At 42.7% G+C, this 27,160-nt stretch overlaps 1 protein-coding gene across 1 annotated transcript in view; it reads left to right on the forward strand.

The window, feature by feature from the left end:
* Nucleotides 1-16,027: 16,027 nt before the first annotated feature.
* The window catches only part of HDAC2 (histone deacetylase 2), a 32,284-nt gene continuing 21,151 nt past the window's right edge, over nt 16,028-27,160 (forward strand). The window contains exon 1 of the mRNA XM_075554651.1: nt 16,028-16,333. Within this exon, the coding sequence (XP_075410766.1) occupies nt 16,282-16,333 (52 nt within the window). The 5' untranslated portion in view covers nt 16,028-16,281. The remainder of the gene's footprint in view (nt 16,334-27,160) is intronic.

Here is a 27,160-nt window from a genome sequence, read left to right on the forward strand (position 1 = left end):
GGTGGAATTGACTAGATGGGAGGGAGTAGTAAGTAGTACCCACAGAGGACAGATGTGTTGTCCATCAAAATCATCTTCCCAAGGAACTAGTCAAGAAGTGTTATATCGACAAGGCTTGGGGGTGGAGATCTTCTGGAGCAAGCGAGCTTGCAATAGTCTGCCTGGCCCCCCAATTGTTTTTCTTTGTTTGGAGGAGTGTAGCCACATTCCAACTGCAGACATTGTTAGGGATTTCTGTCCATCAAAATGAGGCGGGCTAATGTCTGCTTTCTAAGAGGAAATAGAAAGTGTTTGTTAATGTATCATGATGTGTAACAGAATTGCAGGATTAAAACAGGAAAGCAAAGTGCACATAGCTCCATCAAGATGCTGAGCCTCAAGGGGGCATCAATCTAAAGTATAATTTAACATGCTTGTTGCACGAAAAAAGAGAAACGCCAAATTTAAAGGTCTTAAACAGGACAAAGACGATCTGTCTGGATGGAGGAAGCCACCAGCATGAGGTTATAGCAGAGTCCAGGGCTTTCAGAGAATCAGCAGCTTACATAGGACATGAGAGAAGAACGGAAAGTCACAGAAACCTGAAGGGAGGCAGATCACAGATGAATGAGGGCTACAGACATGGGAATGGGACCATGACTGGGACACATACATTATGCCAGGCAGAAGTTTATAAGATTGGTCCAAGTGCTTAGACCAAAGCAGTCAGGCCAGGACTGGTGACTATGTAACCTAGGAGAGTGATCTCCATTAAGGACACACTGAAAGTCCCCTAAGGGAGACTGTTCCCCCACCCCCAGGCTGGCTGGGTTGTTGTTAAATACCTTCATGTCGGTTTGACCCATCACGACCCTATGCACACAGAAGGAAACATTGCCCAGCCCTGCGCCATCTTCACAATTGTTCCTTTTCTTGAGTCCATTGTTAGAGCCACTGTGTCCATCTATCTCCTTGAGGGCCTTCCTCTTTCTCACGGCCCTCTGCTTTACCTAGCCATGATGTCTCTCTCCAGGGACTGCTCTCTCTACCATGTGTCTGTCAGTTTGTTGTACTCTGGTGGCGTTGGGTTGCTGTGATCCTGGAAGCTATGTCACTGCTAATTCAACTGTCAGCCAGGTCACCCAAAGTGAACAGATTTCACACTAAGGACAGACGACAGATAGACTATGAAGAAGGAATTGACTGCCTACTCTTGAGGAAGTTATTGCTTTACACCTTATACATGGCATGGAAATATTGTCAGATCCTGAAGGCTGGCCGGGTGGTTGTGTAGGATGTCATCGCGCTATGTACAACAGAACATAATACTTCCCTTCCTGTGTCATCCTCATAATTGTTCCAATGTCTGAGCCCATTGTTGTAACTGCTGTGTCAATCCAGCTCATTGCGGGCCTTCCTCGTTTTCCCTGGCCTTCCACTTTACCAAGTATGATATGTGTGTTAGGCAAGATAGAGTTGAGAAACAAATCAAGGGACACTTAGATAGGTATAGGAAAGAGCCTTATGTTAAGAAGTAATCCTATATCAAGAAAGCATCCCAAGCCAGTCAACTCAAGTCCATAGGTTCAATACTAATCCATTAGTCTCTCTTCAAACTCATGTAGCCGCATGCAATGATGTAGAATGCAGGGAAGTCACAGGCCAGTAGGTACAGAGATGCCTAGATCCAAAGTCAGTGGAAACCTGGCAGGGTTCCAGTAACTCTAAGAGTCAGTGACCCTGTTCCAATAGGCAGGAAGGCGAAGGGGGAGAGCAAGAAGGAAGCTCCTAAGGTCTTCCTTATGAGAAGACCATACCCTCAAGGAAGCACCAACCTGATTGACAGGTTGTATTCCATCCCAAATTTTCATACCTCTTCAAATTAGCATAAAGTCATCTAACTACCACAATTCCTGACAGCTTGTCCAAAATATGTACTATCTACTTTTAAGCACACTCTGCTTGTTGCCTTGCCAGAAAAGAGTCTGAAAGAGATTCAATAGAGATTTCATCTATTTTGGAGCTTAAATTCTGGGCACTAGGTTTGCAGCCAAAGAGAGGACAGTCCTCAATGAGCTGGATGGACAGAATGGCTGCAACAATGAATTCAAGCCCAGGAGTCATTGTGAGAACGGCATCGCACCGGGCAGTGTTTCCCTCTGTGGTGCCTCGTGTCCCTATGAGTCAGAACCGACTTGATGACAACAGGGCTAGGGACAACTGAAAGATGCAGGCCCATTTGCACAGTTCCCAGGTGGACTAGGCCTCCAATGAATTCCTTCATGTCACCAGTCATGGATTTGGACAGTTCTGCTTTCTGGAAGAATGCATTAGAAAATGGATTACTACCCCCACCCTCCAGCCAGTTGGTTTCCCTAAGGAGCCTGCCTAAGTGTGTCTTTAATAGAGATCACTGCACTAGGGTCTCAGAGTCATGAGTCATGCCCTGGTCTCCTTGTTCAGAAGACTCTGGACCAATCATATAAGCTCTTAGATCTAACATAATGCTCCAATCATGATGCTGAGCCCAATTCTGTTGTCCCACCTGTAACTGAGATATCTCCATCTGCCACCAAGCATGCTTGTGTGAGTTTCCTCAGTCTCTGCAGGTCCTTCTTAAGTCTCTGAATCTTGGAGACTCTTGGGCTCTACTATGACTCCATGCTAATAGGCTTCCTCATATAGATGATGTGTCTTGTCTTCTTGTCTTTTTCCTGTTTAAGACCTAATAAATGGTCTCATTACATTATATTTCAGATTTCTAAGGGGGTGGTCTCCTTTTGTACCTTAAAACAAATCTACGCGGAAACTCAAAAAGGGATTGGGGCTTTCATTGCAACCATAGTCTTCCCGAAACCTCGTACTTGGAATTTAAATTCTAATACATTCTCCAGTTTCACTTGTAAATTGATTTCTGAAAAGTCTGCATTTTAAGTGTTTCCCATTATTCTAAAATGTTAGTAGAATTATAATCAAATGAAGAAATAAAAAGAAGGCAAATAACGAACCCTGCCTTAGTGCTACCTTGCCAAAGAGTCAAGTACTTTAATAGCAAATAGTTAATAATAAAGGAAACATCTTAATGGGAAAATGTTGTTTAATAGAATAAATGAGCTAAGCTAAATTCCGCTAAGTCCTTATTACAAAGATACTGAATAATTTTCAATCAAGTGTAGCAAAATACTCCATTACCAGTTATGTACACTTTTAAAGTCCTTGTAAGTGCAGTGCAGGGGAAAGTCAGCCTGATATTGGAATGAAATGACCTGTGCAGTGGTTTCCCTCATCCTTTTCCGTGGTGTTGGAATTGTGGACAGGAGAGCACTGAATCTCACTCGCTTCTTCTCAAGTGGCATAGTATTCATCCAATTAATCTGACCAAACATTTTTATAACAGTGACTTTTCTAATAGTCATTTTGAAAAGTTAACTAGAAATGGTTCATTTTCCTATTGAAAATTATTATTCGAATTGTTTTATGAAAAGCGAGCCTGCCACTAAAATAAGACAGAGAAAACCATCAGAATTACTCATAAGAATCATTTCTATCAAGTAGCTAATACAATTTTTGACTGCCCAACATCTCAACCTTTTTATGTTAGGCATCTTGCCATTTGGTACATTTTGTTGGGACTCTGGGTCCCCTATCACCCCTAAAAGGTCAAGTACTTGCTCCTGTAGAGGCCTGATAGCTTGACAGCACATGATCAAATAATTGCTTATTGCCTATTCCTGCTACAGACATTTATCCTGAAATAAATGACACAGAGAAAGAAAAAAGTTTAGGATCCACCCTGGAGGAGAATGGCTGCAGGCTCCAAAGTGTATACGTGCAGGTGATGGTGGTCCTGACACTTTCCAGTGACCAGTATGACTGCAGCAAGTCTGTTTCTTTGACATGTCCATCAATGTTGGCAGCTACCCATAGCCTTCTAAGACATTCTTTTTATGCTGTGGTTCTCAAAGTCGACAAGCAAGAAGACTGAGCAGTCTAATACTCTTGCCTAGAAATTGTCAGGGAAGTTATTGTGCTAGATTGCATAAAGCAGTTGTAGAAAAGTTGGGGTCTTTTGATATGTTATAAAGAATGCATTAATCTCAGACTATAATGACTTGTTTACATTTATATCAGTCCCCCAAAGTCCAAATACCTACCGAGGCTAGGCAGATGAGTAGCCCAAGTTAAGGCAATTGGGCTACATCCATTTGGACTGCATGTTCAACATGTTCACCATATGCAAATCAAATCGCTGCCATAGAGTCAATGTTGGCTCATAGCGACCCACCGGGGTTTTCTGAGACTGTAATTGTTTGGGGACGTAGAAAACCCACTCTTTATCCTGAAGAGTTGCTGGTGGTCTCAAACTGCTAACCATGTGGATCACAGCCTAATGCGTAACCACTTTAACACCGGGGCTAGTTCAAACATACGCAGTAGCCCCAAGGAGAACGACCAGGTGATCCCCTTACATAAAGTCAGTGCTACCCTATTACATGGAGTCACTCTGAGTCAAAACTGATTTCACACCACCCAACAACAGCACACAACGACTTGGGTCCTAATGTCACTCATATAACAAGCTAACTCAAGTGTGGACTCCAGGGCTGGTAGAGGTTCTCCTGAAAGTCTTCCAGCACGTAAGTGCTTTTAGCTTTCTCTTCTGCCATTCTTAGAATGTGGCTTCTTCATCATCCTACTATGGGTAACACACTTTTAGGTATCCCATTCACTTTCAAAACAGGAAGAAAAATGGAGGAGAAGAACGAGGAGGAGACACAAAGGAATAAAGGATGAGATATCACAACTAATATCAAGAAAACAATTGTTCCATACACCTCCCTCAATAGACATCTGCTTACATCCCATTCACTGAGTTGTAATTGACTCAATGGCAGTGTTTGTGTTTTGGTTTTATATTTCATTGGCCAGAAGTAGGCAGGTTTTCACTGTAAAGGGATCTGGACAGGTGATTGTTTTTAATAGGGCATAATGCTGACCTGAATTAAGTCGAAGCTCTCTTAGTAAGAAAAACTCCTCATAGATCAAGAACAGGTAACGGGGCTACTGCAGTGTCATTATGATAAAAATAAGATGATTTTATAGATATGGAAATGGAGATTAAATATGAGGTTGAGAAACTTGGTGAAGATTCCACAGCTAATACACGACAGATCTGAGAGTTGAACGCAGAGTCTGAGCCTAGATTTCAAAGTGCTAACCATAACTGTGCAACTGTCTAACCTCCTTCAATAGAAATAATAGATGCCATGCATGTTGAGAGCTTTATGTAATAGTATTTCATATTCATCTCTCCATTTAATTCCAACAACAATCCAATGACACTGGGATTATTTCCAACAAATTAAAGATGAGAAAACTGGAACCCAGAAGAGCTAAATAAATAGTGTCTGCAAACTTATGCCCTTGACTATGTGTTTTCTGACTGCAAAAATTCTGCTCGATTACACTCTGAACCAAATATGGCAATGGGATGTTTTCAGGTGGAATGTGAAAATATAAACGAAGAAACTCTGAAATTATGTTCACTAATTTATAAGTTCATGAAACATTTGTGAGGAATTAGAAGGGTTGTAAAGAATAATGAAATTGTTGTGGAGGAAGTACAGCATCAGAAGCAAGGAAATGCCAGGAATTCATCTCACATACTTTGGACATGTCATCAGGAGAGACTAGTCCCTGGAAAAGGATATCATGCTTAATAAAGTAAAGGATAAAGTAGAGGGTCATGTAAAAAGAGGCATACCTTCAACAAGGTAGATTAGCATAGTTATTGCAAAAACTGTGAGGTTGGTGCCAGACTAGGCAGTGCTTTGTTCTGTTGTATATTATAGAGGTACTATGAGTCAGAGCCATCTCAGTGGGCCTCACAAGGACAAGAACCAGATACCAAGGACCAAGTCAGTGACAGTGCTAAGAATGAGAGTAAAAAGACAAAGAAGACAAGGTATCTCTTTTCAAAGTTCTTCCAAACTTGTAAAAGGAGGTGCGTATATTTAAGTAAATATATTTAGGTGCTCAACTATCAGTTGCAAAGAAGCTAAACCCAAAACCCTAACCAAAGGTAGAACCACTGAATTGACTGTGATTCATAGGACAGATCAGAACTACCACTGTGGTTTCCAAGGTGGGATCTTTACAGGAGCCGAGAGCCTCGTCTTTCCCACTTGGAGAGACTAGTGGTTTTGAAATGATGACCTTTCAGTTAGACACCCACTGCACCACCAGGGATCACTGCAAAGAAGACAGTGAGAGGTAAATTCAGAAAATTCTGAAAAAGTAAGGAAAACACGATAAAATTCAGGTATTATTTGCATCTTTTCAAACAAGATCTTTTCTGGATGTAAAACATATAAGTACTGATTGTTTAAGCTTAAAAAGAATGAAAATAAACATTTGTCTGTTTTTGCTTATTAACCTATTATCAAGAATGGAATGGAGGCCTTTGCATAAAATAAAAGCAAACTATCAAGCAATATATGGGAAGAAAATAAAAACAAGCCTCAGTGTGGTTTAAGTTTTGCCTGGAATATGCATCCTAATATACTATTACTCCAACACATATGAAAACCACTATATCAGTATAAAGAATATAAAACCAACCTTGAATCATCCCCACCAAGCCAAGTCGTTGAATGATAATGATGCCAGGCAACCACACTGAACATTCTGAGGAGATTAATATGTGCACACCTAAGGACAGAGTCCAGCATGAAAACCTCAAGGCTCTGGAAAACATGAATGCTTTATTTTAGAAGAAGAAATCATTGGTGGCACTAAAGATTGGAGTCTTGTTATTCATATGATTATTCATACTCAGCTGCAAAGCTTAATGTTACTTTGGAGACTGTGTGTTAATGTTTTGAAGCACAGCAGTGAAAATTTTGGATGAAAAAGTAAACATCAATTAGAAATGAGCCTTGGGGGAAAAAAAAGAAATGAGCAAGACACTACTACTGAGTAACATCTGTTCCAAGTTACTTATCAGATTCCATATCTGTGTTCGTATGAAAAATATATCAAATTTTTGATAATTTGTGATTCCATTCAATTGAAGTGCTTCTGATGAACACTTGTATTTTCCTATCAACATTAGCACAAAGGGGAGAAAGTATGTCTACTTTTCTCCCGTAGCTACCATTAGTAGTGACCAGAGTATCTACATTTGCATGCATGTACTCTAAGTCCTAATCTCTACACATCAAGATGAAGGGACACAGATGGAAATCTGTGTTCATGGTGGATTATATTGCAGTAGAGGAAACCTGAATTTATGGAAGCTGAATCTTTTAAATGGTTCATAAGCATGTATTCCTTTTATTCCCAAGGAATTATTACCTCTAGCTTCAAATATTTTATTTATTTGTAGTTTTATTGGCACATAATCTGCATACCAAACAATAGTTCAGTCATATCACGAAGTGAACAATCAGCTGATATCAAGGGCTCAAGTAGAAAGCAAATGTTTTGAGAATGATTATGGCAACAAATGTACAATTATGCTTGACACAATAGATGTAGTATGGATTGTGATAAGAATTGTACGAGCCCCCAGTAAAATGATTTATGAAAACAAAACAAACAAACAAATAAAAACGAAGTGAACAATCATTACTCCATTCAGTTTTAGAGTTTTTTTCATGGTTAAATCACTTTTAAAATGAGTTGTGTAAGCACCATCCGGTCTAGCTCTCCATCCCTTCTCCCGCATACTTTGTTTGATTCCCCCAGCCCCCAGCTTTAAATCTGATTTTTAAATCATTTTATTGGGGGCTCTTACAGCTCTTATAAGAACCCATACATCCATTTGTCAAGCACATTTGTACATATATTGCCATCATCCTTTTCAAAGCATTTTCTATTTGAGCCCTGGGTATCAGCTCCTCTTTTTACCTTCTGTCCCCCACCCTCCCACCCTCATGACCCCTTGATAATTTATAAATTATTATTTTCATATCTTACACCAACCTCTGCCTCCCTTCACCCACTTTTCTGTTGTTCATCCCCCTGAGGGGAGGTTATACGTCTATCATTGTGATTGATTCCCCTTTCCTCCCCCACACTTTCCACCTACCCTCCTGGTAATTTTACTCTCATTATTGGTCCTGAGGGAGTTATCTGTCCTGAATTCCCTGTGTCCAGAACTCTTATCTGTACCAGTGTACATACTCTGGTCTAGCCAGATTTGTAAGGTAGAATTGAAGTCATGGTAGTGTGTGTGTGGGGGGGGGGGGGGAAGCATTAAAGAATTAGAGGAATGTGAATGTGTTTTGTTGATGCTATACTGCACCCTGGCTGGCTCCCCAGCTTCAAATCTTGAAGAGACAATTAGCAGCAAGGAACAATCTGCATTTATGTTCTCAAAATATTCTGAATTCTATGGAAAGTTGTTTCCCAACAGAAACTGTGTTAGACAGGGTTCTCTAGAGAGATAAAACAAGATTGCCGCTAATTATATATATATATATATATATATATATATATATATATATATATATATATATATATATATATATATATATATATATATATATCACAAGAAATGAACTGTTAAATTATATACAGGTAGATAGATATATAATACAAGAAATGAACAGTTAAATTATAAAGCAGTACAAATGGCTCAGTGCAACTCACTCCTGTGAGAGAGTTGTGAGACACTGGCAGTCCTTAAAGTCTTGAGAGCCACCAGGTAGTCCTCTGTAGAGAGAGCTGGGCTATTCCAGCACAGGCAGCAAACAGCAAGGCAGGTCACCAACTGTTAGCCAGGTCACCAACCGTCAGCCCCAGAGATGTACATTCCAATTCTCTGGCAAGGCAAGTCTTAAAGGGACCTCAAATTACAGCGACACAGTCCACAGGCTAGGTGTCCCACAGGTAGTGTAGCTTGCAAATTGAGGCACAGAACAAGCAAGGCAGCCGCACACTGGTCCCATGATCAAAGAGCAAAAGACAAGAAAGGCGAGACTCAACGAGCCATTTATCTCTCCGCCCTTCAATTAATCCCACATGTGTGTATCAGCCTGGATGGCACAATAAACTATCTCAGAAACCTATAGTGTATTAGTAGAAATTAACAGAAACAATTACTAATTTACACTTTTTTTTACTAATTCACATTTTATACTCAGATAAATATAACAAAATCCTGTCTGTTGTTGTTAAGTACCATTGAGTCTGTTCCCACTCATAGTGACCACAAAAGAAGGAAACTCTCCAGCCCTGCGCTGTCCTCGCAATTGCTGTCATGTCAGAGCTCACTGTTACAGCTACTATGTCAATTCAGACCCTTGAGGAGCTTCCTTTGTTTTACGGATCTTGTACTTTACCAAACACGACGCCCTTTTCCAGGGAATGGTCTCTCCTCATACCATGTCTAAAGTACTTAGATGGATTATTGCCATATTCGGTTCTAAGGAGCATTCTGGCTGCACTTTCTCAGAGACGTTTGTTTGTTCTTTTGGCAGTCCACAGTATTTTCAATATTCTTCATCAGTGCCCTAATTAAAATATATCACTTTTTGTCTGCTCTTCCTTATTCACGTTCCAAATTTCACATACATAGAAAGCAATCGAGAGTACCAGAGCCTGGGTGAAGCACACCTTAGTCCTCATAATGACATCCCCTGCTCTTCAACCCTCTAAGGAGGTCTTGTTCAGCAGGTTTGCCAAATGCAGTAAGCCGTTTGCTTTCTTGATGTCTGCTACATGAGTATTGAGTGTGTATCCAAATGAAATGGGATCTTTGACAACATCAATTGTTTCTCCATTTATCATGACGTTGTCTTAGTCCAGTTGTGAGGACTTGGGTTTGCTTTGCACTGAGTCGTGATGCATACTGAAGGCTGCAGTCCTTGATCTTCATGAGCAAGTGCTTCAAGTCTTCCAAGGTTTCAGCAAGCAAACTTGAGTCATCTCCGTATCACAGGTTACTAATAAGCTTTCTTCCAATCCTGATAGTTCATATTTCTTCACACAGTCCAGCTTCTTGGATTGTATGCTGAGCATACAGTTTGAGTAAGGATGATGGGAGGATACAACCCTGACACACACCTTTGCTGATTTTGAACAGTGTGGTTGAAATCCTGACTGCTGTTGTTTCAGGTGCCATGCAATTGGTGAAAACTCATAGCGACCCTATGTGCAACAGAACAAAATATCACCCAGTGCCACACCAGTGTCACCGTTATTGTTATGCCTGGCCCATTTGTTGCAACCACCGTGTCAATCCATCTCATCCATAGTCTTCCTCTTTATTGCTGCCCCTCCACTTTACCAAGCACGATATCCTTTCCCAGAGATTGGTCTCTCCTAATAACATATCCATAGTACATGAGACTAAGTCTCATTATCCTGACTACAGTTTACTCAAGGGTGTTTTGTTGTCATTTTTTCTTCTTGCTTTCATTTCTTTCTTTGCCCCCTGCAAATAACCAAAGAAATAAAAGTAGATATTCCAGGTCTTGTAACATCAAGGACATAGGTTTCAGGCTTCCTGATTAACCATTCCCATTATTTGACTTTACTAAATGTGCGCTCCATTTAGTTGAGGGCCTCCATCTTTTTCATGGCCCACTCACTTTATCGAGCATTATGTCTTCCATCAGGGACTGGTCACTCCTGGCAATCTGTCCAAATTATGTAAGATGAAGTCTTGCCATCCTTGCCTCCCAGGAGCACTCTGGCTTTACTTCTTCCAACACAGATTTGTCCATGGTACGTTCAATATTTTTCTCCAGCACCACAGTTCAAATGCATCGATTCCTCTTCATTCTTCCTTCTCCAACTTTTACATTCATTTGATGCAATTGAGAATATCATGGCGTGGGTCAGGTGCATCTTCGTATTCAAAGTAACATGTTTGCTCTTCAATACTCTAAAGATGTCTTGTGCAGCAGATTTACCTAAATGTGCCTCATCTATTGCTCTCTTGAGTGATGCTTTCATAAGCATTGATTGTGGATTCCAACAAAACATAATTCTTGATAATTTCAACCCTTTTCTCCATTTTTCATAGTTACCTATTGGTCCAGTTGTGCCTAGAATATTGATCTTTATTTGTTCCATTTGATTTCTAATGATTTAATTTCCCTAAACTCATACCTGTCCATTCCAAGTTCCAACTATTAATTGATATTTGCAGCTGTTTCTTCTCATGTTGAGTCGTGCCCCATCAGCAAATGAAGATTCCCCAAAGCTCTACTCCCAGTTTCACTTACTCCCATAGGCTTCCTTATGGCCCACTCTCCGTTAAGAAGACTGCTCTTCCTCAGTCATATTGTGTTAGTCCAGGTTGGCATGAGAAACAAATTCAGAGACATTCATATAAGAAAGAGCTTGGTATCAAAGAGCAATTGTATATTGATATAGCATCCCAGCCTAGTCCAGATCAAGTCCATAAGTCCGATATTAGCCCACATCTGATACTAGTCTATTAACTCCTCTTCAGACTCACACAGCACAAGCAATGACGCTGAATGCAGGAATATCACAGGCTGGTGGCTGGAAAGTCTATGGATCCAGTGGTGGTGAATGCATCTCAGTGCTGGCGCGAGTATCCACGTATCACCTCCAGCTCTCTGAGTGTCTCAACAGCAAGAAACTTAAGCCAAGAGACCGTGTGGCCCACCTCCAGGGAGAGAGGGAGGAAGTTCCCAGAATCCTCAGGAGAAGGCCACACCCACAAGGAAGCATCCTGTTTGACACGCTAGACTCCACCCCTTCATTCTTCAAATCAAGTTGACACGATAATATGTAACACATATTTTGAGTTCTTCTGACCTTAGGGGCTCTTCTTCTCTCATAATCTCTGACAATGGGGATAGTGTTCTCCTGCTATTCATGAGGCTTTCAGTCACACACAATGTTTCCATGTTATCCATAGGTTTCCAGTGAAGTCCTTTGAAGTCAGTACTTAGTCTGGAAGCTCCGCTAAAGACTGTTCACTTTGGGTAATCTTGTTAGTATTTGAAATACTAGTGACAAAATTTCCAGCATCATAACAACACACGTCACCACAGTATGACAAACTGACAGATAAGTGGGGGTTCTGGCCTGTAAATCCTCAAATATAATAAAAGAATGTCTTAGTTTGGCTCTAAATCAGGTTGTTTTTTGTTTTTGCTCTTACCACGTATGCAGAGAGAGCCTCTCTTCTCCTATGGTTGAGCAGACCCCACGCTCCGTGGAGTAGCTTGTAGGCTTGAAGTACTAGTAGTCCAACCTCTCCACTTGGGGTCACTTCGGCTCCTTACATAAGCTCTCAAAAACTCAAACTCACTGCCATCGAGTTAAGTTTGACTCGAAGCAACCGTATAGGACAGAGTAGAACTGCCCTATGGGTTTCTGAGACTGTAACTCTTTATGGGAGTAGAAAGTCTCCTCTTTGTCAGAGTGGCTAGTGGTTTCAAACTGCTGACACTGTATTTTGCAGCCCAACATATAACCACTCCACCACTAGGGTTCCTCCTACTTAGGCAGGAGAGATACAATTACGAACATAGCAGACATATTCCCTCTTCTAATGAAACTCTATTCTCAGTGGACAATCTGACAAGTTGTGCTCAATGAGAATATTGTAAGAGTTAAGTGTTGAGCTAGAGGGGCTACAAACTTCAGGGAGCATGTGAGAGACATGAAGAATAAGCTTGGAAGGGATCAGGGAAGTTTCATTTCAGACTTCACTAGTTTGGCCATGGGGAAGAACATTTGTTTTCACTAAATTAACTTATTTTGTTCTCAGGATCTACCAAGTTGATTTTGGATTTGTTAGCACAAAACTTAGAAAGCCAACACTATGTAATTTACCTCTAAGTTACTGTTTCTCCCACTGGTTCCTGTACCAATGGCATCAGCTGTCTGTAGTGATTGTTATACTCAGGGTAGAGAGGACCACCATGGAGTCACTTTTTCTAGACTTGTGTGTGAGGCCCAGGATATTTGTTCTACATGCATGAACAACCTAAGGACTTTTAAGTCAAATAGTAAAACAAAAAGGGAAAAATTTGATAGTAATTCCCAGTGATGCTTGTTTTAATTAGAGGCTGTGCGTGAGACAGTGAGTATTGTGGGGGCAATTGTGAATGATGGACTGTAGTTCAGAGAAGTGCTATATGGGGATGGCTTAATGGAGGTGCTTCTTAAATGCTGCTGACTTAACGAACTAGGAAGACAAGGATTTATAATGTAAGTGAGTCCTTCCCCTTAGATTATTGCTCTGATTGTCCAGTATCCACCTAGCGACAGAATCGGTAAAGTGTAGTGTGTAGGGGATGTAGATTTTTTAGGCTGTTGTTGGTTGGTGACCTCAAATATATTCCAACTTCAGGGGACCAACTGAAATTGTCAAACTGCCCCATAGAGTTTTCCAGTCTGTTAAGCTTTGATTAAAACAGATCACCAAGTCTTTTTCCCACAGAGCTGCTGGCTGGGTTGGAACTGGAACTTTTGGGTAAGCAGTTGTCGTTGTTAGGCGTGATTGAGTCTGTCGTGACTCATAGAAACCCTTTGCACAACAGAACAAAACATCAGCCAGTCCTGTGCCATCTTTACAATTGTTATGCTTACGTTTAAAGTCATTGCTACAGCCACAGTCAATCCATCCTTGCCACGAGTCTTTTTCATGGCCCCCTACTTTACATAGGATAATGTCCTCTACCAGGAACTCGTCTCTCCTGATAACATGTCCTTAGTACATGAGGCTCATATGTACTGTATATACTCAAATATAACCGACCTGAGTATAAGCCGAGGTACCTAATTATTTCCTGGGAAACCAGAAAAACTGACTGACTCGAGTATAAACCAAAGGTGGGAAATGCAGGATGTGACTTAACACAGAGACCAGAGGAGAGAGACGGAGCGCAGCCACAGACACATCCTTACCAGTTCAGCTGCCAGAGTAAGTGAATCACTACAGGTGCTTCTGCGAATTGGAGCCGGTCCACGTCATAGGACGGCTCTGATTGGTTAGATGTGAGTAAACAAACATTCAAAGCCCTACAGTGTCAGCGGGGCTTTGAATGAACAGCGGAGGAAGGGCAATCACCCATGAGATGTTACACCTCGCTGGGGTACCACTGACCCGTGTATAAGCCGAACCCATTTTTCAGCACATTTTTGGTGCTGAAATACTCAGCTTATACACGAGTATATACGGCATTTGCTTTGTCACCCTTGCTTCTAAAGAGCATCCTGACAGTACTTCTTCCAAGATAGTTTTATTGGTTCTTTTGGCAGTCCGTGGGACTTCCAATATTCCTGACACAACCTGTATGCCAGGAGTGTGGTGGCTTGCGTGTTGCTGCAATGTTAGAAGCTACATCACTGGTGTTTCAAATATCAGCAGTCACCCAAAGTCAACAGGTTTCAGCAGAGCTTCCAGATTAAGAATATACTGCATTAGGAAATGGCTGTCCGGTAATAAGAAATTAGTCGCTTATAATCTTATGAATAGCTGGAGAACATTATCAGATACGGAAAACCTCATGAAAAGCAGCACAATATTGTCAAAACTAGTGCCAGAAGATGAGCCCCTCAGGTCAGAAGGCACTACAAGCATGACGGAGGAAGAGCTGTGTTCTCAAAGGAGTCCCTCACTACAGTAATGTGAATGGAGTAAAGCCTTCAGGACCTTCACTTGCTGGTGGGTTGAGTCGAAATAAGAAGAAAGAGCTGCAAACATCAATTAATAATTGGAACTTGAAATGTATGAAGTACGAACCTAGGAAAATTGTTCGCCATCAAAAATGAAATATCCCAGGCATTGGTGAACTGAAATGGACTGGTGTTAGCTATTTTGAATCAGTCAGATGGTTTACTAGGTAGGGGATGACAAATTCAAAAGAGGCTTTGCGTTCATCTTCAAAAAGGCCTTAAGGATCCTTAGAGCAATACCTAACCTGAATTCAAATCCCTAGAACATCAAATTGGTAGTTGTTAGGATCAGGATTTAATCTGTCTCCTCTTATAAAAAAAAAAAAAGACTAGAAATAGTCATTACAGCCCAGCGATGTCAAGACTTGAAAATGATTTAGTAATTCCCAAACTAAATCCATTGCTGATTCTGACTCACAGTGACCCTTTACATAGCGCAAAGTTCCCAAGACTGAATTCTCGATGGAAGCACCTTGTGTTCTCCAACTGCCAACCTAGCAGCAAAGTGGTTAACCACAGAGCTCCTACACAGGTGGCTGGTTAAACTGTTGACACCGCAGTTGCTGAAGTTGTGCAGAAGGAACCCGTCCAACCGAGGGACAGAGATTTGGCAATGGGCTTCCGCTGATATTTACGACCTTGGGAACCCTATAGGGCAGCTCGGACTTATCATAGGGGGTCATATGCATCGGAATCGACTCCCCAGTGGTAAGTTTGATTTAGGAGAGTGTTGGTAGATAGGGAATACATTCAATGCTTAGAATAACTAACAATGCTTAGAACCATGCCTTACAGGTAAAGGTCCCTAAACGCTCATTCTAACCCAGGCAGTTCTTGTAGACGTTTTCAAGAGGTTTTCCCACAAGTCACTGCCGCAAAGCAATTATCAGCAAAAATGAAAGAATGAATGAACAAGTGGGACAACCCAGGCGATCGGGTCCATCGGTGGGACGCGGCTCTCTTCCCGCCAGCCCGTGGCACGTGGTCGGCTCGGGCGGGCTCCGACGCGCGCTTCGCGACAGCGGGGGAGGGGAGCGGCGTGGGCCGGCGCTGAAGGGTCTAGACAGCGGAGGCAGCCGTTGGAAGGAGCCGACTGCGCAGACTCGGCACGGGCGAAACCACTGTTCTGGGACCCCGGGGGGGTGACCGTCAACCCGTCAGCTGGCTCCCTGTATCCACCGGGAGAGAGTCTGTCTTTCAGCGTCGTTTGGCGACTGTCGTTGGCGCTGCTCGCCGCCCGGTGTTCGTCCATCCTGAGCATTCGTTACCCAAACAGGAGGCGCCCTCCTTCCGCTCGTCGTCCCCCTTGCTCCCCTCTGGAGGCCGCGGTGGACGCGCCCCACCTCCCCACGGCCTCGGGAGGTGGTTGGCCGGCCCCGTCCCCCGCCCCAGAGTCGCGAGCTGGCGCCGCTGCCACCCCCCCGCTCCGAGCTTTCGGCCCCTCGGCCGGGCGGCACGGACCCCTCCCGGTGGCCCCTCCTCGCCTCCCCGCGGCCTGCCCTTCCCTGAGGGACGACCGTTCCCACCGCCCCGGCCTTCTTCTCTCCCGCCGAGGCTCGGCGGAAGCGGCGGCAGCGGCAGCGGCAGCAGCAGGAGGAGGAGCCGGGAGGCGGCGGTGGCCGGGGACCCATGGCGTACAGTCAAGGAGGCGGCAAGAAGAAAGTCTGCTACTACTACGATGGTGAGGGGCGGGCCGAGCTGCGGCTGCAGGCCTAGGTCGCTCCCGGCAGGCCGGGCGCCGCGGCCGCCGTCGCGAGTGGGCGCCGATGGCCGGGTCTGGAGTGGGGGTGCGGGAGGAGGGACGGGCGTTTGAGTGATCGTAACCCATTCCCGACCTTACACCGCCCGCGGGGGATCCCTCGGCCCCGAGCCGCTCCCCGGACGGGAGCTGGGGGGACGCCCCACTTCCCTCCTGAGCCCCTTTCTCTGGCACTGCGGCCCGCCGCCCTGAAGGTGGCCGCCTGCCTGTCGGGATGGTGCCAGTCTACCCCCGCCTCGTGATGGAGGCGAAGGGGACGGTCCACCTCTCGTGGGATCGGGGGTTTGAGGGGGTCTTGATAGAGCCCCCCACTCACCCCCAGGGTCAGTCTCTAGACCCCTGGGCAGACTGCACACAAAGCCTGTCGACGACAGGGGCCCCGCCCCTTGTGTCCCTGGCCTCGTCGAGGCCCCGCCCCTCCTGGCCCCTCCCCTCCTGGCCCCGCCTTCTCCTTCGGGCCGGTGTGCGGGGGGACCGGTCCTCCGCCGACTGCCGCCCCCGCGAGTGGCCGGCTGGGCCTTGGAGAGGGTAGTGACTACGGATGTGGGCCCAAGTCCGGCTGGTGGCACCCCCTCCCCTGTGCCGTGCGAGGGCACCATCCCTCGCCTTTGTTCCGCGGGTTCTCTGAGCGCCACTTTCGCGGGATTCAAAAGGAAGGATTCTACTTCCGTAATCACGGAGGTGGCTTCGCTTGTGGGGCGGTTTACCTTCCTGGGAAACAAGTTGGCGGGGGGTGGGGGTGTGTGTGACGTGGAACGAAAGTTGGAGCTGCTAGTGCTGGTGCTGAACATCAGCTCTGGATGGGTCCTGGCTTGCCCTCTGCCAGAGCTGGTTCCCACCCACTTCTTTGTTGGTCTTTGTTGCACCAGGAAATAGACCCAAACTTGGGCATCTTGCTTGTGAAGGTTGTTAAGTGGATGGAATAAGGACACTTGGAGGGCTAGTGCAGAAGTTCCGAGTATCATTAGTAAATTAAACTCAGTACAAGGAGCAATGTACAAGTCCTGTTTTCCTGTATAGAATTTAACTGAATAGAGCAGTAACCGGTTTTACAGAGAAAAGCGAAGACATTAATTTAGCAGAGCTCCCAGTGAAAGACTCTTGAGAAGAAACTTCAAAGTTAAACCAAGAGCTGAACTTCTGTGGCCTGAAAATCCTATCTGATTTGTGCAAGTCCCAAGTTGAGGGGACCCTGCTGCCTACATTTGATCTCTTGCACATATATCAATCATATTTGGAAAGGATGGTGGGAGACTGAAAAACAGCAATGTTGTTCTAAGGATTAAGACTCATGGCAACAGAAAAAAAAATCTGACCATAATTTGAAAAGAGCCATGTAACCTCTTCAGTTAGCAGGGATTAAGTAATCTTGTTAAAAGATATTATTTTACTAGAAAGTCTTAAATTGCTTGTAATGTAATCCCCAAGTACCCACTGTCATCCAGACAATTCCACTCAGAGTGGCCATCTGTACGGTTGCCTGTATAGATAAGGTTTATGGGAGATAACCTCATCTCCCTGCCTTCCCCCGGCCATGGGTGGAAACTGCTCACATTATGGTTCACGGCCCAATGCCTAACCCACAGCACCACCTGGACTCCTTACAGTACAGGAGGACCACATTTGTCAATCCAGAGAGCAAATGGGTAGTTTAAACATACAAGATAAAATAATTCCATCAGCTCAGAAATCATGTCCTTTAAACACAGGTTAGGGTTTTTTGCACCAGCTGGGCTTATAGTAGACCCAGGCCAGATTCATCCCCCCTACCCCCCACTTAACCACACCCAGGTAAATAAAGTGGACATAATTTACATTTGTTCTTGAACTTTGACAAAAATCTATTCAACACTGACCAAAATGCAGCCATTTAAAAATGTATTATAAACCAACATGAACTTATGCCTTGTTAAAGGGGTAGAGATGGATATACATTTTAATTTTAAATGGGTTACATGATTACATTTCTGGAAGTTGAAAAATTCACACACATTGACTAGCAAAACTAAGACCCTACACTTCCCGATCAAATTGGAATGTAAATAGCTAGATGTACAGGTTAATTTTTAAAATGTCTTTCCTAGGGTTTAGAGATTTGTTCTTTTCAAGATTTGGGAAACTTGAACGGACAGTTCTGCTTTAAGCCCTGTCGCTCTTGGATGCTGTCGACAGTAGTGAGCTCCGATGGGAATAAGCTGGCTTATAACCACATGTCATTAGACTTCAGCTGTAGAACTGAGGTAGACTTGAAGTGCAGTTTTCTTAGCAGCAGTTTGTTCCTGGGCCCATCTGTGATAAGCCTTTGTTAAAGTTATGCCACCACTTCCGCCACCATGGCCGCCCCTGCTCGCCCACAATGTCATAACTACCCCCCCACCCCACCCCCGTGCCCTAACAAATCAATCCCATAAAACGTACAGAAGCATCGAATTATCTTTGTCACGCTTAGGTTTTATTATTCACTGCCATCATATATATACATATATATATATGGGAATATGGGGTTGAAGGTTCAAACACACACCCTCCCTTCCCACCCTCCTGGTCTACCCACCTCTAGCTTCCTGGGCGGCCAGGGGTTCCTGGGGAGGCGGTTGTGGGGGGGGGGGTCCCAAGGACAGGATATGATTTGATAGGACTACTTAAGTTTTATGGTTGTGACTTAATTAGTACTTTGTTACAGCTCATGCAACTGCTTTCAGCTCATTCAACCTGAAGGGCAACACCCAGGTGTTTAATATTATATGTGGCTCGTACATGACTCTAGTTTTAGAAGGGAATATTTAGTTGCATACGTTTTAAGTGTTCATGGGAAAGAAGGCTCTGTATGTGCACACCTAATTGAGTCGCAAGTTTTTAAAGAGTCATAGAAATACTATTATGCTGATTGCTAATATGATCAGTTGAAAACAAATTCCTGCCATTGAGTAGATGTCGACTCATAGTGACCCTGTAGGAGAGAGGGGAGCTGCCCCTTTGAGTTTCTGAGACTGTAACTCTATTAAGGGAGTAGAAAGCCTAGAGCCAAGTCTTTCTCTTGTCTTAGCATCTCAGCCACGTCCCTTGACATCCCCTTCCATGGTCCAGGAATCCAGCCTGCTGCTCTACATCACAGTCTCAGTCTCCATGTTGCTTCGCCCTGCCTCAATCAGTAGTCGTGGCTTGCCTCCTTTGCTCTGTCACTTGGTGCCCTCTGGTCTCAGCCTCTGCCACGTTAAGCAAGGATCTCAAACATGTGCCAGTAGCTCTTTCTTGATGGTCCTGGAAATTCAGTTCCAGCTAGCCAAGGGAATGACAACTAAATCGACCAGTCCCTTCTGTTAGTGCTTCACGTGACCCATTTGTATGGTCCCACCCAGTCATTTGATGGGAGCTAGGCTTGGATAGAAGAGCCATACTAAAAAATATCATTTCACCACAAATAGCACCATAGAAGACCTACCTTTAAACTTTGGAGGGAGGGATATTAGGCAAGCTCTATGAGCCTTAGGGTTGCCAAGAACCAAAAGCAAACTCAATGCCATTGAGTCAATTCTGAATAGTGAATGACCCTATTAGACAAGGTAGGATACCTCACCCACCCCCCAGTAGGTTTCCTAAAGTAATTCTTTACAGGAGTAGAAAGTCTCATCTTTCTCCCAAGGGGATACTGGTGGTTTCCAACTGCTGTCTTTGAGCATAGCAATCCATTGGAACCACTATGCTACCACTACTCTTTCAGTTTCATAAGAGTAGGAATCAACTCGGTAGTAGTGGGTTATGAACTTCTCTGAGTCCTGGTAGCAAGATAGGAGAAGCCTTGCACTGCTAGCCAGAAGGTTGTTGTTTCAAATCTACTAGCTGCTCAATGGGAGAAAGCGATAAAGCTGTCTGTACCTGGAAAAATTTATAACAACCCAAAGAAACACTTGGTTGCTTTGAGTTGGAATTGATGCAGTGGGAGTGTTTTTTGTTTGATTTTCGTTTGTTTAAGAGCTTCTTGGGGATACCAAGAGGATGTCTACCTTTGAGGCTGTGTGTCTCAAATGAGGGCTGCTTACTGCAAGATCTGCACTAGCCCCTTTGCAGGAAAAAGAGGAGCCTTTCTATTTCAGTAAAGAGCTCATAGTCTCTAACCTACAGGGAGTTCTACTCTGTCTATGAGTTGGCATCAACTCCATGACAGTGATTGAGTTTCTTGAAATGAAAAACAAAACAAAACAAATCAACAACCAAAACACCTCCATCTAGTTGTTTTCAACTTATAACAACCCTATAGGACAGATAAGAGCTGCCCCTCTGGGTTTCCAGGATTGTCAATCTTTTTATGGGAATAGAAAGCTTCGTCTTTCTCTTATGAAGCTGCTGGTAGTTTCCAACTGCTGACCTTGTGGTTAGCAGCCCGACTCATAAAGGGCTTCTAAAAACGTAACTTACTTGTTTACACTTTAGAGTCGTCATTATTGTACCCTTTACATTACTGAGATGCTGATTCCAAGTGAACCTTAAGGTATTTTTTTGAAGAAAAGTAAGAGGTGTTCTTCTGTACTCATGCCTCTCAAGTTTCCAAAGACTTTTCTAAAATATTATGTACAAAACTGTAAGATTACCAATAATCTGTAAGGTGATGTAAACAAGTACTCACTGGGGTTCTTTTTCCCCCGTAAATCTTGTGATTTCTGTCACTAAATGTAGTTAGCAAAGCATGATGGTCGATGTAAGCGTTTGACTTATGTTTTAATACTGCATTTAGAAATGCTACCTGTATATTGTAAGTCCTAGGTTTCTAAATGTATGTTTTCAGAAAAAAATTACTTGGGGTTCTCTTAGTGATTAAAACCTTATATTGTGGTCTATAACCCAGGATAAAGTGTAGGTATCTGCTACCCTCACCCAACCCCGACAGTATCACCCAATTTCAAAACCACTTTTAAATGAAGCTTTTGAAGACTGCCGCATTTAGTGTGTTTAGTGATGTGCGCAATACAGTAGGGTTGTTTATGTGTACATAATTTATAAACTTATACAAGCTTACTGGACTTTGTACAAAAATAGAATGTAAAGGTTACCAAGGTATGGCATTTAGTATCTTCTAACTTACTCTAGAAAATTCAAAGAGATCTAATTGGCAGCATTTAAAAAAAAATTAATCACTTGTTTGAGGTATATCAAATTGCTGAAGGAATTACAACCTCTGCTCATAAATAGAAACGGTATTAATTTTGCATCAAAATATGGATATAGTCGATGGGGTTTTGGGGGTAAGTATTTGCTCCCATAAAGATACAGTCTTAGAAACCCAATAAACTCACTTCCATCAAGTCAATTAGGACTTATCGCTACCCTGTACAGGACACAGTAGAACTGCCCCTGTGGGGTTTTGAGATGAACTCTCTTACGGAAGTAGAAAGTCTCCTCTTTTCTCTTTCGAAGTAGCTGGTGATTTTGAACTACTAATCTTAACCATAAGCAGCCCACTGAGTAAAGACTGCACCAATATAATGTCACTATGAGTCAGGGGGCTTTCCTGAGGGTGTAGTGGTTATACACTGGGCTGGGAGCCGCATGGTGAACAGTTCAAAACCACCAGCAGCTCCTGGAGATATGATAGACTGGGCATTCTACTATAAATAGTCTCTGAAACCCAGGGGTGGGGGTGTTGCTATGATGCTATGAGTCAGCAGTAAGTTTTATGTTTTTTGGGGGGGTGAGTTGAATGAGTCAGAATTAATTAAATGGTGGTGGGTTTCTTTTTTTGTTGTTGTTAATTATAAATTAGAATAAGATTTTCTTATGTCTGGAACCTTTGCCCCTGCATATCCTTTTTCCCTTCCTTGAAGTTTCACATTAATCTGAGTACCTTTCCTAAATATCAGTCCTGGTATTGCTTTATTTTTATCTTGTCTCATATACCACCTTACCTTTTATCTTTCTCTCCACTGGAATATGGCCCTCATGAGACAGAGACTATGTCTACTTCCCCAATGTCTTAAAAAAATACAAATGCTTCAAAATGTCCAGCATTATTGATGAATAAGTAATACTTACATTTATACAGGTAAAGTACTATACGTGTAACATTCAAGTTCTTAAAACTACTCTGAGGTACATTGGGGGAAGATAAAGTGCCAGTTTTTCTGTTACAGATGAGAGCATCAATATTTCGTATTTGACTTAAGTCCACACATTCTTTTTCTACATTATCTCTAGGATTTTTCTAAAGAGAGGGTGTTGTAGTTATATAATTGTCAATTTAAGGATTAAGCTTGTAGGGGTGGAGGCTAGCCTGTCAATCAGATCATAGCCAATGTGGCCTCTGTGTGGGCATGGCCTCCTGAGAATTCTGGGAAATCCTGAATTTCCTCCTTGGAGGCGAGAGCCACTTTCTCTTTTTGCACACACCGTGGGAAACAGCAGCTGTCAAGACACATGGACCCCCCAACCCTGATGCAGCCCTGGGTGGTGGAGAAGTCATGCAGAGACCGCTGCCAGCCCTGAGATGTTTCCAGTGTCACTGGATCCAAGCACTTTCTACCCACTGGCCTGTGACCTTCTATATTCGGCGTCATTGCATGTGTTTCATGCGTCTGAAGAGGACTTTATAGATTGGTATCAGGCATATGGCTTAATATCAGACTTATGGACATGGTCTGGGCTGGGATGTTTTCTCAATGTTCAATTGCTCTTGTATATAAATCTCTTATGTGTGTGTCACACATATGTGTGTCCATGGAATTGTTTCTCTAGTCTACCCAGACTAAAACACAGGGCAATGCCATTTTCTTACTTCCTGTGCTACAAAAAGTTCTACCGTGTATACTTGAGTATAAGCCAACCCGAATATCAGCTGAGGCACCTAATTTTACCACCAAAAGATGCATTTAAAAATGCGCTGAAAAACTCGGCTTACGAGTGTGTATGGTAGTTATTTTTTTCTTTTCCTTAGCAAAAATGCTAATGAAATTTTTTTACAAAACTTAAAATTAAATTAAAAAAGCTATTTCTTCATGAACTCTTGGAAGCCCTCTTGTACATGTTAGTAGTGCTGAAATAAGAACCAGATTAATTTAAAACTACATGTGTTTGGGTGCTAGTCTTATTCTGTTTCATAGAAACCTGCTTATATGAGAGCAATAAAAATATTGCTATGAAATAGTAGAAACTTTTGTTAAAACAGAAATGTCAAAATATGCAGCTCATGCTGATATGTTTTCCACATGGTTCTATACACTAAAGAAGATGGTGTTTCCAACTGTTAACACTTCCCTGAAGAATAATACACTCTTATATTTACATCATGTCAAACTGGCAGTTTGGACATGCGTGAGGGACTCAAATTGTGTTCCTTGTAAATAATCTTGGAATTTGAGGAATAAAAAGTTTGAAGGAATATGATCAAGGCGGGGGAAAGATTTCCCCGTGAAATTCTTATATAAAAGCCCTTGCTACCAAAATGAATGAGCAAGTGCATTGTCATGAAGGAAAGGCTTCCTCGATGTGCAGTGTTACTGGCCTTTTCTCACCAATGTCCTCTTGCATTTTCTTTATAATAAGTGCCCAGGGACCACTCTCTGTCCTGAGAAAATTTATCAAGATTGCGCAGTTGGAAATCCCAGAAACATATGTCCTAGCTGTCCCCTCTGACTTGAATTTAATTGGTTTCAAAAATACCCTTGGAAGCCACTGTTTGGGTTATACTGTTTTGGGGGGAGGGGTAAAGCACCTCAAGGTGTCTATGAGAGAGCCTATCTGTAGCCATCTACTGATGGCAGAGACTTGTTAAACATGTTTTGTTTGGGATCGACCTCATGCATGTGTGAACTGGAACCATACAGCAGGAATACTTGTGTTATCTATTCATCAAGTCAGCTCAGGGTTCAGTGATAGGAGATGTTGAAGTCCCCTATGTGCCGAGGTGAAAGGTTGCTTCAATTCTGAGCTGTAGAAGAAGTTCTCGAGTTTTGGAAAGGGCCTTGATGGCAGTGAGTTGGGTGAGTTTATGGTTGCGTAACCAGGGGAGGCCTAAAATAAGAGGAAAGGATTCCTGGCATAAGACATATCAGGCCTAGGTAGTTGATTTAATAGGAAATCAAGAAACCCATTATCATAAAAAAGTACCCATAAAGTTGCCAAGTCTTTACTCTTTATGGAAACATTAGGAGCAATTGGTAGGTTTAAAACACTGGTATTGACGTTAGTATTACTTAAGCAGAAAGGCATAGGGGACCATGAGATGCTAAATTGGATATTCAGGGACTGACAACATAAGATATTGGTAATGGATTTAGACTCAAACTCCGAGAGTAAAAAGAACTGTATGGTTTTAAGTAGAGGACACTGGTGAGTGAACAAAGAATTGGTAAGGAGTGTTAGAAAGAGTCTTGGAGAAGCAGTGGTTAAGCGTGCTAGCCTGTTTGCCAAAAAGTCAGCAATTTGAGCCTGCCAGCCACTCTGGGATGAGGGGTGACAGGCTGCTTCGGTACCGATTGCAGCTTTTAGAATTGACTCGACGGCACACCACAATAATGGGAGGGTATGGGTACGGAGGTGGCTTGATGCGGAATACATTGGTCTGCATAAAATGCTTGCAGCTAATAGAAATTTAAGAGAGCTTTTGGAAGGAAAAAGACATAGAAGGTGTTTATGGGTTGAAGCTGAGAGATAGTCATACCCCATGTGTTTCTGTGCTTTTTTTACATTTGGAATAAGAAGTTTGGGGGGGGGGTGGTGGTGGTAATGCCACTCACTGAGATGAGGAAGAATGATCATGATCTCTGCTTCAAGTGTTATTTGAAATACTTCATTTAAGTTTAAGTGAAAATATTGCTGCGAAAGTTGGATTTCGTCAGAGGATGGAGTTCAGGGAGGTAAGGCGAGACATAAATTCAGGGTTCATCAGCTTGATAAGTATTGAGGCAGAAAAAGGATGCTGTTGATAAACAAAAAGACCTAGGACTCAAGAAGAGGATTTAGACATAACTCTTGTTCCCAAATAGGAGCCTGGTGGTGTAGTGGTTATGAGATGGGCTGCCATCCAAAAGGCAGCACCTCAGGAAAAAGATGGGGCTTTCCACGCCAACAAACAGTTACGGTCTCAGAAACCCCCAGGGGCTTGCTATGAGTCAGCATTGACTTGATGGCTGTGGGTATGTTTAGGAGAGTCTTGTTCCTTAGAACAGTTTGTTAAATGAATAAATGAACTTGAGAAACCCCTTACTCATGGTCATCTAATTCATTGGTTCTCAACTCAAGGATCGAGACCTCTTTGGGGTTCGACTGACCCTTTCACATGGGTCACCCCATTCAAAACAGTAGCAAAATTACAGTTTTGAAGTAGCAACAAAAATAATTTTATGGTTGGAGGGTCACCACAACATGAGGTACTGAGGGGTCGCGGCATTAGGAAGATTAAGGACTACTGATCCCAGTTGATTGGGACTCATAGTGACCCTATAAGATTTAAATAAAAGTTGGAGGAGGTGTAGTACAATCCTGGAGTGTATAAGTAATAGGAGTCACTAAAGGGGCCCTGGTGATGAGGTGGGCTATGCATTTAGCTATTAACCACAAGGTCATTGGTTCAAACCTACCAGCTAGCTGCTCTTAGGGGGAAAAATGAAGCTGTCTCCTCCCTTAAAGATTTCAAGTCTCCGAAACTCAAAGGGCTATTTCTATGCTGTTCTCTAGGGTCTTTATGGGTCAGAATCAACTAGTCAGAGAGTTGGTTGTGGTTAATGGGGGCTTGGTTGCTAACCCAAAAGTTGGAGGTTTGAGTCCACCCTTGGGTGGCTTGGAAGAAAGGCCTGATGATCCACTTCTGAAAAATTAGCAATTGAATCCTGTGGACCATAGTTCTACTCTGACACATAGAGGCACGTGGACTTCATGGTAGCAGGGTTGTGTTGTTTTTGTTTTCTTTAAGTACTGTGAACGCCAAGATTGAGACTGTTTCAAGGAATTCAGTCTTGTTAAATTTTGCTAGTAAACTAACATCTAAAATATGAAACATGCCTAGTCTCAAAAGTTTGGATAAGAGGTTGTGTGCCTTATATAGCTACTTCTGATAGCTAAAGAATGAGCTGTTCCTAAAATTATGCTGATTATTATTTCTTCACCCTGGCAAAGTCTGTTCATCCAAGGAACCACCCTGAACTGTTTGTTTGTTTTTTATGTCTATTTCATTGTGATACTTGTATTTGTCTTAAGAGCTGCCAAGGTAACAGTCAGTATTCCGTTCTGTTAATTTTCTATAAATTCAAATCTTAAGCCTTTATGTTAAAAAGTCTTTAAAAGTATTTTGATGAAAATCAGACACAAAAATGACCTCGGTCTAATCTCTGGCATCCTCTTAGTCATCAAAGTCCCCATAAGATTCTTAAATTAATAGAAATATTTTATTTGTATTAATTTGTATGATTGCTAAGCATCCTACCTAGAATATTTTGAGGCATGGAATTGAGTAAGAGGAAGAAAAGTTGAAATGATCCTTACACAGTCTCTTACATGTGGGATCCCACTATTAGCTTGGCAGGTCTTATAGACAAACATTACTTGGGGACTGGGACTTGTACAATACAGCAGTGAAACTGCCAGTCAGTTATATGCATTCATGTAAATCTGAGGTTCTTTTTAGTAAAAAAGTAAATTATGTTAGATGATTTAGGGTGGGTAATTTGTTTATTTTTCTATAAATTAAGACCTTAAGTCTTTATTAAAAATTATATTCTATATTGTAGCCTTTGTCAAGCCTCCCTGTAAGCCCTAGTGGCT

Source organism: Tenrec ecaudatus, chromosome 7 (genome assembly GCF_050624435.1).
Source record: "Tenrec ecaudatus isolate mTenEca1 chromosome 7, mTenEca1.hap1, whole genome shotgun sequence".
Taxonomy (NCBI): Eukaryota; Metazoa; Chordata; class Mammalia; order Afrosoricida; family Tenrecidae; genus Tenrec; species Tenrec ecaudatus.